The 13,069-nt window shown below is 47.0% G+C and overlaps 1 protein-coding gene across 1 annotated transcript in view; it reads right to left on the reverse strand.

Moving 5' to 3' along the window:
• WTIP (WT1 interacting protein) overlaps positions 1–13,069 on the reverse strand; it is an 85,308-nt gene that overhangs the window by 6,762 nt on the left and 65,477 nt on the right. Inside the window, exons 4-7 of the mRNA XM_032701103.1 lie at positions 5,937–5,999; positions 2,904–3,034; positions 1,806–1,857; positions 4–72 (exon numbers count right to left, since the gene is read on the reverse strand). Of these exons, the coding sequence (XP_032556994.1) occupies positions 4–72; positions 1,806–1,857; positions 2,904–3,034; positions 5,937–5,999 (315 nt within the window). The remainder of the gene's footprint in view (positions 1–3; positions 73–1,805; positions 1,858–2,903; positions 3,035–5,936; positions 6,000–13,069) is intronic.

A 13,069-nucleotide genomic window follows, 5' to 3' on the forward strand; every position in this document is an offset into this window, starting at 1 on the left:
CACCTCGCAGTGGTAGCACTCCACGTGGTAGTCCTTGTCCATCGACACCACCCGGATGGTCTCCTCGGAGCCCTGGTGGGAAGCACAGACAGAGTAAGAGTGGTGCCTACACAGAGTTTCTCAGGGGTCACTCAGTGCCCAGCCTGGCTCTTTGGAGAGCTGATTCCATGGGGGATCCCCTCTCCCCCTGCACAGCAGAGCTCTGGGATCCCTCAGGGTCCCGTCCCCTGGTGCACGGCCCTGCACCTCTGGTTTGGCTGTTCAGCAGCACTGTGGGTCTCTGACACATCTCACCTAGAGAAGCCATTTGAGAAGTGTGGCCAAAACTTCATCATCAAGGGACAAATTAGTTTTGAAATGAAATAATTTTCCAAGGGTACCCAGGATCTGAACAAGTGACCAGTCAAAAACCTGCTGATTGGATAACTTTTCCTAGTAGGCATCCTGGTGTGTTTTCCAGGACTTGTACTCCCCTCAAACCCTCTGCTGCACAGCTCTTTTGCACATGCACATGTCACTGTGTGCAGCCCACAGGGACTGACATACCAGTCTGGCAGGTAATTACCTGCACAGGCCAAAACCTCAGCGTGAGGGTGGGTGCAGGGGCGTTGTGTAATTCCTGGCTGAGCCCCAGGCCCTGCAGAGCAGCCCATACCCTTCTGGTAACCTCCCAGGCTCCCTTCCTGATCCACTGTGAAGCCTCTGAAGCCAGAGCTCATTAAATGTGTTGCCTTGCCTTGTTTCCAGCTCCAGGTGTGGTTAGAGCAGCAGGTATGACGTGGACTGTGTCTGAGAGAAGCAGTGGGCAAGTCAGTACCTGCACTGCTAGACTTGAACTAACCTAGGAAACCTCCCTGGGAAAGAACATGGAGTGTATCCTGCTAGTCATCAGATGAGTCAGCAGGACAACTGCCTTTCTTCCCCTTTTCTTTCTTTCTTTCTTTAAAAGAAAAAAAAGTTATTTTGTAAGATCCAAATTCAGGGACACTTACATAGGGGTTTTCTCCTCACAACCCACCACCAGAACAAGCAGTTCTGGCCCAGCCTTTAGAAGGTTTTCAGTGATGTGAGACCTGGCCAAGTAAGAGAAACACTAATGACAAATGAGAGTAACATGCAGAGTGATGGGGCATGTGAGAGGCTCCAGCCACAGGCTTTACTGGGGCACAGCAGCTTATAGGAGGCAAGCTCTGGCTCTATGAACATGGCAAGAGGACAAGCAGGGAGGTGCTGAGGCCCTTGTTTACAAATGAGCTGGTCAGTGACCTCAGCAGTGGGAACCTGGAGGGCCCTGCACCCAGCAGAGCACGGGGGAGCACCACTTAATGCCCAAGTCTAACTGTGCTGACACCACTGGGGCTGAAGCTGCAAGCAGGTTTCACCTGCCTTCCATTTTAGCCAACTTTGTTGTTGCCTTTTCCATGCCTTTAAGCACTTTGGTTGCCACCCCAGGATGACAGAACGTGTGGGCTTCTCACAGGGGCAGATGTCTGTTCAAGGGCTTTACTGCTTGGGTTGTTGTTGGAGCCCCAGTCAGGGTTTTCAATTAAATGAGATTTCTACCAGCATAATCAGGAGCTGGAAGGCACCCTAAAGATACAAAGTCCTGTGCTGCATAAGTAGTGTGACTACTACAACCTCTGGGGAAGGTTTGGGAGTGACTTTACTGCTGAAATGTGTTTAATGCAGTATCTAACATAGTACAGATTCTGGAAGATGGAGGAAAAGCATCTGGTGTGTTTTTAGGAAGTGTTCCTATGCCAACAGCTGTTTTCTGTAGGGACCCAGTGCATGTTAACACGTACCTGTGCTGGGAGGATTGGCTGGTTACAGGAAGCACATTTTGGTGCAAAAACCCTAGGGTGCAAGAAGAGAGTGTTCAAATCACATTGAAAGCTTCTTCAAAAAGTAGAACCAAAGGAGCTATTCTAATCATGCCTTGTTTTCAGCAAAATGGAGATCCACAGGATTTCAAACACCTCTAATTCTTTGATAGTATTCAGCAAAAATGAGATTTGGGAGAGGCTGATCTGCCCCAGGTTTATTTAGGTCTTCCTGACCTCCAGGCATAGTGAATCCAGCCCTCTTCCTGCACATGCCCTTTCTCTTTCCTTCCTTTACTTATAAAGCCATTCAAATTCTTCCAGAGACTCGATGCACTGCCTGCAAAGCAGCTCTTGACTTGGGAACTGTCACAGTCTGACATCAGAAAGCCATAACCTGCTAAATAGGACAGGGGCTGCTCATGGCTGGGATGTACTCACTAAACACACCAGCTGGGCTTATGGCCCACAGCTGCATTTTATGCCAACCCCTGGGCCAACACTGTGTGTTCTCATAGCACGGTCAGCCTGGCACCAACAGGGTCCATTCAGGGTGAGTTACTCTTGCTGCATAAGCTGAGCTTTTGGTTGACTGGAGCTAAGAGCATCCTGCCTTTGAGCAGGATCAGAAAGAAGTCCAAAAGCAATCCCTTAAACCTCAATACCTTTTGTCTGGTAAGGCTAAAATCATTCTAACACTGCCTGCTAATTACATGTGCACTGTCCAGTCTTGGTTAACGCAGCCTGCACTCGTGTCATGCACTACCAGAAGCTCAACTCTCAGAAACAGCCAGCAGGATCTTCCACCACTTGCAGAATTGGCCTGATACAATTAGTATTGGAAGTCCTGAAATAACAGCCCCCAAGAAAAGCATCCTCTGACACAACTTGATTTTCAGCCTCACTTGGCCACTGGATGCCACACTGGGCCCATGAAGTGCCCTGTAATAAACTTTAAAATACTTTACAAATGCAACACATGAAAGCAGCAGTTGAGGGACATCTGAGCAAATGGCAGCATATATCTCAATAATTTACCTACTCTAATTTTCCGAGCATGCAGTGGCTGTGTGGACTCACGTGTGATAGTCTTTGACACAGTAAATATTGTTCTCCACGTCCACGGTGAAGGGCACTCCATCCAAACACTCGTTACACACCACGCAGCGGAAGCAGCCAGGATGGTAGGACTTCCCAAGGGCCTGTAAGATCTTAGGAAACAAACAACAAAATAAGTGGATACAGGATTACATGAGACTTCCGCCCCCCCCCATATACTGCTGTGTCTCACTCATTCCTAATAATGACAGTGAGAAAAGCACTTCGGGATGAAATTACCACTCTGCAGATCTGTCAGCAAGGGGCCTCTTAAAACAATCAGACTTGCTTATTTCAGTGGGTTTCAGTGCTTGCCCAGTGAAGAGAGAGAGCTGAAAATCAAGCTAATGCCCATCAGCTTCAGCTCTGCGGGGCCAGGACTGTCAGTGGGAATTAAACACAGCTCCACAGACCACTTCTTGGAAAATCCCAAACACAAATTATGGCATACAGAGCTACTTCACAGAATTTAACAGGCTGTGACAGACAGAATCCAAACTGGTCATTGCTCAATCTCAAAAAGTAAAATAACAAAACAAGCAATTACAGAGGTGTCCCTTTATTAATTAAAGATCCTAATCCACCACTGTTACTGACTGGTTATCGCTCAGTCATAGAGGGCCACTGGTTTCTGATAAAATTCCATGTGTATCCACCTGTTTGGATACTGATTCATCCACCTGCTCAGGCTTTTCCCATGCTGCCCTTCCCTACTGCGTTTTAGAAGTACTTCAGAATGGATCCCCTCCCTCCTGGCATCCTTGTATGGAACACCCAGTGTGGCACTGGGACATTAAGGAGGATGCCCCAAGCCCACAGCCTGGGAAGAGTGAGACACAGTATCATCTTCAGGCAGCTCTCAACAGGTTATAGGACCAACTCCATTCACTTCAGGTGTGAAAAATACCTTTGGAAGGTAATTTCCAAAAGCATCTGCTAGCAGCAGTGCTCAGCCTGGAGACGCTAGTAAGCTCAAGACAAAAAGTCTCCACAGCTCAAGCTTTCATGGCCCTATAGATGATTTTATGAATTAAGATTATATCAACAGGAAATAAGTAGTGGCACATAGGAAAAAATGCCAATTTAATTTAACCTTTCTTTCCTCCCTAATGAAGCCCTGTAGCTTTGTGTTCAGTGAGTGGCATCAGGGGCTCTCTGACCTGCAAGCCTGTTCCTGGCCAGAAACAGCTCATACCTGTGCCATGCTGCTGTGGAGGCTGTGCAGCCCAAGGGCACAGGGGGCACTGCCCAGGGCTCACCCAGCTGCCCTGAGCCCAGCACAGCTGTGCCCTGAGCCCAGCTCAGCCCCAGCTCTGCCCTGAGCCCAGCTCAGCCCCAGCTCTGCTCTGAGCCCAGCTCAGCCCCAGCTCTGCTCTGAGCCCAGCTCAGCCCCAGCTCTGCTCTGAGCCCAGCTCAGCCCCAGCTCTGCTCTGAGCCCAGCTCAGCCCCAGCTCTGCCCTGAGCCCAGCACAGCCCCAGCTCTGCCCTGAGCCCAGCACAGCCCCAGCTCAGCTCAGCTCTGCCCTGAGCCCAGCTCAGCCCCAGCTCTGCCCTGAGCCCAGCTCAGCCCCAGCTGTGCCCTGAGCCCAGCTCAGCCCCAGCTCTGCTCTGAGCCCAGCTCAGCCCCAGCTGTGCCCTGAGCCCAGCTCAGCCCCAGCTGTGCCCTGAGCCCAGCTCAGCCCCAGCTCTGCCCTGAGCCCAGCTCAGCCCCAGCTCTGCTCTGAGCCCAGCTCAGCCCCAGCTGTGCCCTGAGCCCAGCTCAGCCCCAGCTGTGCCCTGAGCCCAGCTCAGCCCCAGCTCTGCTCTGAGCCCAGCTCAGCCCCAGCTCAGCTCTGCCCTGAGCCCAGCTCAGCCCCAGCTCTGCCCTGAGCCCAGCTCAGCCCCAGCTCTGCCCTGGGCTGGCTCAGGGGCACGGCTGGGCCACGTTCCCAGGGAGGAACCCAGAGGAATTAGCCAAGTAACACTGCTTAATTCCTGGAGCTCCCAGAGCCATTTCCTTTTGCCAGAGCACACTTGCTGATGGGAGAAAGGCAGACAAGCACCTGCCAAGCTTCCAGCTACTGAGCTGCACCAACAAGACATTATGGACTCTTGCCTGGGACTCTGCAATTAAGGGCCAGCTCAAAGCATGCGAGTCAGGATCCCCCTCCCCCTCCCAGCATGACACAACCCCAGAAATTTGCTCTTGGGCTAAAACGAACAATATCCTTGTCCAACCAGTGGTGCCAGGATATGAGCCAGAATCCTCATTAGTGAGGTCTCCATTCCAGCTCCTACTGAACCTCCGTGTGTGCAACGCAGCAGTTACTTCTTTAGGCACACTGAGGCTTGTGCACACTTTAAGGCAAGAGGAAAACAGATATGTACAGGATCTACACTTTGTTGTGCAAGCCACTTCATTTTGTTTGGGAATTTCTGCTTAGGAAGAGCAGACTAAACTCTTCCTACTTTCCCCCACTGAAATGATGCCAGCAGTATCTGGCCCAACCTGTGGCCCTCTGATTTTTTTTATTACAAAAGTAACTCTGGCTCCTGGCTCCCTACAGATCCCAGTGGCAACAGTGCATTTTAAATGACATGGAGCAAGTGACAGAGGGTAAATAAAGCAAGTCAAAAAGAGTGGGTGACAAACCTCAGGAACATTGATAATGTCCTTCTCCACTCTAACCCAGATTCCACCCACCTGTCACCTACAGTCTTACAGAGCACAACCTGTGTTCCTCTGCCATGTTCTCATACAAAGTTGTGCTGTATTTTCCCCCTTTAGTATTAAAATTCAATTTTTTTGTAACTGACAACAGCCTCCCACGATCTCAGGTAGCAAAGAAGCCAAACTTCTTGTACTCAACAGTAATAGAGCATGAAGGCATTTTCATTTACTGTTTCAAAAACTGCACTGACAGCAGTGAAGGCACAATGCCAGCCTGGGTAGGGAAAAAGCACAAAGTGTGACAGTGCACTCCCCAAAGTACAGGAAAGGTGAGCTACCCTGTGTCAGGGATTTAGGTCTCTTACCATTTCCATTATGAGGTGTCCACACACAAAGCACTTGTCTGCTGTTTGCTGAAAACCTGAATACTGTTCAAAGGATAAAAAAGAAAGGATTATTAGTAGCCACTCCTCTAGCCACAGAAATACCTTTTAGGTGAAGGCTGTGCTATTTTCCAGCCTGTGCTGTACATGACAGCAAACCATACAGAGGTTTGGGAGACAGAGACTTGGAAGCCTTCGCTCTGCTCTCACAGCATGTTCAGATCCCAATCTGGCTCCTGATTCACTGCAACACTTCCACTGACATTTCCACTGTAACAATATTATTTTGATTTTTATTTTTAAAGTCTGTTTGGCGAGTTTGTGTTTGATGTGTGGAAATTAGTTTGAATTGACTCTTTTAGGGGTTGTTTTAAATAACATAGGACTTACCTCCCAAATCCTGCTCAAATTAGCAACCCCAGACTTTGGACCTACATTTCACTCAGTGCTACATGCAAGTGAGAAAAATGAAGACAGGCCTAAGGAGGATTTAGCTGCTTTGTGGATACCAAGCTTTTTATGCAGGGAAGATCTAGCAGTCCACTCATGGGAGCCTGGGCTCCCTGCACACTCTGGCAGCAGTGAGACACCTCAGCGAGATGATCCAGCCCCAGGTGCCATCCTGTGCCCATGCTGGGGGAAAATACTTTGCCTGACTGGGACCAAAGCTCTGAGTGTTCTGTTCAAAGTTCCCTGAGTGTTTCTGACCTTAACTTTATACTCGTGACCCCAGAGCAGATCCTGTTTCAGATGCCAAAGTCCTGAGTTCAGAGGTATAAAAACCACCCAGGTTATTAGGCCAGACAACTGCCCTACCAAACTACTGCCCTATGAGCAAGAGGCCTGAGGAATTCCAGCCATGTAATTCTGAAACTGGTGTTTGCAGGGGCTGCACTTTCCCCTCACCCTCTGCTGCCCCATGTCAGCCCAATGCTGCAGAGGGAAGGGGTGCCCAGGGATCTGTGGGCACTGCACAGGGGTGCTTATTGCAGCAAAGCCCACCTGGAATGGAGTGCAGCTGCACAAGAGAAAAGATGAGGAAGGGGAGGACGAGTGTGAACCAGACTCTTCTCCCAGAACACAGGTTAATTGGCTCAGGCATCTAATGCATCCTCTGAGCCCCAACAGAGCTTACAGCTTATTCCATCCCCCCCTGGTTAAGTGGGGATTAACTGCCCCTCACTTCAAAAGCCAGTGGTTCCCAGCCTAGAGCTGCCATATGCTTTCCTTTTTAATGGTGTGAAGGGATTACATGTTATGTTGGATCAATAGGTTGGAGACAAAATTATTGTTGCTATGCAACAAAGTGATTACAAAGGAAAAGGTCTCATAGACACTTTGATGGCCCAGAAGTCAGTAAATTATGGGATGGCAGCTGCCAGCCCCAGTTACTGTGCCCCAAGGAACACAGCTCCTGCAGTCTTAAGAAACTTTGAAACTTCATCAGAAGGGACCAGGGTGTTGAGGGATGAACTCAGAGCTGGGCAGTCCTAGCTGGCTGTTTCTGCAAGATACTGCTTTTATTTGCTTTTCCCTTCTTCTTACTGCAGAAAAAAGGCCTCACTGCTTGGGATGCTTCTTGGCTGCCCTGTGGCTGAGTAACCCCCTGGCTAGACTGCTTCCTAGGGCTGAGAACTCCAGGCTTACTGGAAACAGGTGGGCAGGTCCTGGTGGCACAGGCAGCAGAGGATTAACAATAGTACAAACCCAGCTAATTCTAAAATCCTGCTGGAATGAATTTACCAGCACCATCTGGCTGTCATTTGATAAGGAATGCAACGGAGTATTCACCCAGCTATTGATTAAGAGGGAACATTATTCCCCAGGAACAGAATGGCGTAGTGGTCAGATTAATGTCATTTACTGCTAACTAGATTGTCATAAATTACACTGTTTGTCAGAAAGAAAGGCTTTGCTGACACAAAATCACGCTTTATATGACTAACCCTATTAAATTAAAACCATGATTTGTTTTTAACAAGAGAATTATTATTAGTCAAACACATCCAGAACTAGATTACCCAACTAAGAAGACTTTGCAAAATGGCAGTAAGTCTAACAGCAGTGATAAAATATTTCATGGGCTCAGGGAGCTGTCCTTTGCCACTCCACTCCCCTCTCTCTGACCACGGGATGATCCCAGACAAACTGGAGGCCTGGTTCAGTCAGATCAGGGGTTTGGGTTCAGGTCTGCTTGTGTTTTCAATCCATTTGGACTGGAAAAGAATAACAGCCTCAGACTCCACTTTCTACAGGATGGCAGTGCTGTGGACACTGCTGTTCAATGGTAAACAATAAAGGATTTTCTTGATGCTTTGGTAGCACACCTGTCAACTTCTGTTTGTTCTTAATTTGGAGAGTTCAAACAAGGCTGCTGTGCTAAATTTTCCATTTTAGAAACAGAGCTTACAAAGTCTTAAAATACTAATTAAAATTGTCAACCTCTGCCTTTGAAGCACTTGATTATTAATAACCTTCACAAATCTTGTGTGTGCAATGAGAGAGGAGTTGTGATTTGCTCCAGACTGCAGACAAAGCAGAGTGGCCTCTTTATTGTCTCTCAGCACACCAGGAGCTCCCCACAGGGGTTCCCAGCGTGCTGGGTGAGAGCAGCACCGGTCCCAGAGGGGGAACTGCAGGAGGAAAGGTTACGCTCCACAGCCTTGGAGCCCTTTTTATTACTGACATAGTTGAGGGGGAAGAAGAACTTTTGAGCACATCAACCCTCCCTCATGATCTGGAGATGTGAAACACAGACCGAGGTGACCCAGTGAAGTGACACGGGCTGAGGGGCAGGACCCTCATGGAGAAGCCAAATCCCAGCTCTGTGTCCTGTTCCCGTGGTGTTCACATGCCCAGTGTCACGCCCAGTTTCATCTGGGATGTGAACAGGGCACAGCTCAATCCCAGCCTGGCTCTAGAAGGGTTTCAGATGTGCCAGGCTCTTCTGAAAGCAAAGAGTTTTGTGGGCAGAGCAGTGAAGTGCTGTAAGTACAGACCAATCTCCAGCTAATGGGAACATTTACAAGTGTCCAGATACTCTGCACCCACGACAAAAATGAAGTGTCGTTTTGAACTTGCCTCAGTATCCATTACAGATGTTCATTAAGCATATATAAAAACACTGAAAGGAGTTGTTATAAAAAGAACAGTTCTCAAATTCAAACCTGAAAATGAACAGTTACCACCCTTTACTCTCCTTTCTGTGACTTAGGAGAACAATCCTAGTTACACCAGGATGCAAAGAAAACAAGTGCAAGAGGAAGAGCTGGCATATTATTTTTCCTGATTTCTTAATTTTTTCTCAACTGTTTTCTCCCATAATTACCTTGTCCTTGACTTCTCTCCCAGGGTAATAAAATCTCACTTTATATGCACAGATCAAGACTTTGTAATCAAGCTCCCCAATGATACTTATATAAAATAAGACTCTGGGAAACTAAATAAACCTTGAGAAATATGTTAATTATGTTAGAATAGAAGAGTAAAAATAAAGTAGAAGACTTGGCTGGCTGAACATTTCTTTTGTTTGCTGTCCAATATACTTTGATTATCAAACAGGCAAAAAAAAATCTCTAATGATCCTGTCCAAGAGTCTTTGTTTCAATGTAAGAGGAAAACAAGTCCCCTTCTGTCCTGAATATTTAGGCCTGTTAGTGTCCTCCTGTGATAATCTTGGGGTTTATAACCCTTCTGTCTAATGTGCAATATATCTAAAAGAAATTAACAATGAATTTTGAGCATACAATGAACAATTATGCATGGAGGATAATCCCACCAAGTATTATGAGAAACAATTTCTCCTGCCTGCCTTCAGTCCTGTAGCAAATCTTGGTTGTCCACCAGGGTCTTTTAAAGTTTGATGTTCTCATCACAATTTTTCCAGAGAAAAACCTTCACAAAACAACATGCCTGAAAAAGGCTCCAGGACCCAAACTTTCTACCTTAGGCAACTTCAGATCTTTGAAAAGGCATGTTGCTGCTTCTCCTTCACATGCCTGGCCGTGCCCAAGGAGGGGCTGCTGCACTTCCCTGCTGTTCTGCACTCAACAAAACAAAACCTTCCTCCTGGAAACAGACCCTGGAATCTCATTCAGACCCGTTTTCTTCTTTGATGAGGATGTTCAAAACCTGCTGAAGGTTTGTGCAGGCAGAGCAGTGGGTTGCATTGCAGTGGGTGTGGCAGCTGCTGCCCCGGTAATGGTATGAAGCTGTAAAATCTCCAATTCCCTGCTGCAGCACTGCAGAGTCACCCAACGGGACTGCTCAGCCCAGACTTGAGATCCCCACTCTTTTATGCTTTAAGACCTTTTGAGAGAGATCATAAGGAGGGTTTTTTTTGCCAAAATGCTTCAGGCATTTAGTTCTGAAAACTAATTTCTGAATTGGGTGCTATGCTAATAATGTATTCCAACCCCAGGCTGCCTGTAATCCCTCACAGACTCTCTCCTCCTTGGTTTCCCATTAGCAGAGCATCTGTCTTCTCACTGCTGTATTGTTTGCTCTCTGCATGGGACCCTTAGTACATGGGATACAACAATGCAAGAAATTCATGGGATCGCATTAAGAAAGGGAGAAAATATCAAATTTGGTTTCATGCAGATGGAGTTTTGTTGTTGTTTTTTTACACACATATTTAAATGCAGCAATTAAAATGAACTGGACAAAATGAAGCCTTCTCAAGCTCAAAGATATGGGAGCCTTATGGCAGGTGACAGAGATTAACTAAAGGAAAACAGTCCAGAACTTTGCTCTTCATCTCATTGAGACCCCTTCTTATATCTTGTTGCTTCACTCTGTCTTGCAGAGTGAGCAAACACCACACAGCACTTGACTTCTTGCTTCTGCCCTTCCACTTTGTCATGTCTGAAGGACAAGGGGAGGGCAAGGAGGGACTTCATCTTCTGCACAGAGGTAACAGGTGGTCTGGCCACACACAAAACTCTGCCCAGGAATTCAGCTGGGAGAGAACCCTGCCTCGAGCAGTCAAGCATTTTACAGCCTCTGAAAAGGGAACAGCCATTTATACCCTACAGAACCTCCAGAGCCCTGTGTGTCAGCACTCACCAAGGCTACTGTCTAAATAATTAAGAGCCAATAATGATTTTTTTACCTAGGCCTTCCTTGGAAGCTTTGCAGTGGCAATAATCAAGAAAAAAGCCTGAAGCACCAGCTTTAACTCTGCATCATATCATACAGCCCAACATTTATTAACTTGATTCTCATTGTACAGCACTTCATATTGCACCCACTCTTGCTGGGGCTTATTCACTGTCACTGCTACCATCTACCATGTACACTGGGACACAAACTGTCTCCATAAGAACCTACCTTCCTGGAAAAAAAATAATCTGGATTTTATTCATAACAGTTGAGAGATTTCCATTCAAAACATAACAGCAAGTAAACCCCACATTTATTACTGAAGTGGAAACATGCCACTTTCTCACATTGAACTTTTTTCTAACTCTCCCATAGAAAAAAAAATTAATGCTGTCTGCTTACAAGTGTTTGGCAGGAGTTACACATAATTAGAAAGAGCTTGAGTTCTTTTAAGTGTGCTTCAGTTATTGTAATTTACTTTTCAATGCAATATTAAGAAAAATGGGATAGTCTGACTTTTTGGATCACCATCTCAAGAGCAAAGAAGGGAGCGACTGTCTGGCATGAGACCAACTGGACTTTGTAACACGCTCTTCCAAACATTCCACTAGCAAATGGGATGGTTACAAAAGCCAGTCAATAGTGATACATCTCGGAAAAAACCCATCTTTGTCTTTCCTTGTCTGTTTTGCCAGGTCCCGTTGACTCATCCAATAACCTGCGACCCACTGCAGGCACTGGAGTGTCCTTTTAGTGAGCACAGACCTTCCTCACACACTGAAATTTCACTGCATTATGTTTATCCCCATTATCACCTGGGCCTGTGACTGCTCTTCCATAAACCAGGGATTGTTGTGGCCTCAGTGGGTTTCCTCCTGCAGCCCCTCTCTGTTCCCTGGCAAACCTGTCACGTGCCCCGTGCTCAGTGTTCACCCCCAGCTCCTCAGCCTCGGGGCCAACATTTCATATGGGCCCCAGCTTTAAAAATCTGTCCTCTGGGGTGAATTCCTGGGAGAAAATCCAGACTCTCCTGAAGTCAATGGGACTTCTGCCACCAGCTTCCATGGACTCCTTGATCCAGACACAGCACTACAAGCGTTGTGTTGCAATGAGAGGTGAACCCAAACTGTCAGCTCTGCACACTCTTCACACTGATTCACATCCAAGTCCAAAGTGCAGAGGGGAATCAATATTTGACTCTCTCTACAGATTTTGAAACTTGAATTTTAAGTCCATTTGTAGGTTCGACCCAATGCTTCAATTCAGAACACCCTGATTAATCATCATTAATGTCACCTTCATTTATCAAATAAAAGCAGGACCACTGGCATACTACAGACTTAGAAAAAACGAGGAAGGAAAGTATTCAAATGTTTTTGGCAGAGTGGGGCTGGAGAGAGACACACACACAAGCAGGAACACGAACTGCACTCCCTCTGCCCCCGTTCCAGTAACACTGGGAACTGTTTGCCTTTGTTTCAGTGACAGTATCTGGGAGCACAGCAACACTCAGCATTCCTGATGTCTCTGCAACTCCTGTTCCAACACAGAGCCATCCGTGCCTTGAAAACACTCACAGACTTCCTTAGGCTTCTGCACATCAGGAATACTGCAGCAGGTCCCTTTCCAAGATTTGATTCCATCACTCTACTAAACATCTCAATAAACACCCGTGTCTGTGTGTTCTCTGAGTGGAGCATGGATTTTAATAGCAACTCCCCTAAACAGAACATCCTCCCAGTTATCTAGAACTGTGTTTGCTCTGGGATTCCCATCAGGTATAAAAGGACACAAGCTGCAGCTTCAATTATTCACCTTTTCAACCAAGTCTCTTCTTTTCTGAGTCTCACTCAGCAGCAATGGTCTCTGGCTAATGCACCAGTCCCAGGGCTCCCCTCCCAGGGGGAACCTCCAAACATTTATACTCCTTGAGATGGAAAATCAAACCTCTGACTGCAGCTGACACCAACTTCCATTACACTAAATAAAAACTCTCTTCCATGGGCCCCAGC

Source organism: Chiroxiphia lanceolata, chromosome 13 (genome assembly GCF_009829145.1).
Source record: "Chiroxiphia lanceolata isolate bChiLan1 chromosome 13, bChiLan1.pri, whole genome shotgun sequence".
NCBI lineage: Eukaryota > Metazoa > Chordata > Aves > Passeriformes > Pipridae > Chiroxiphia > Chiroxiphia lanceolata.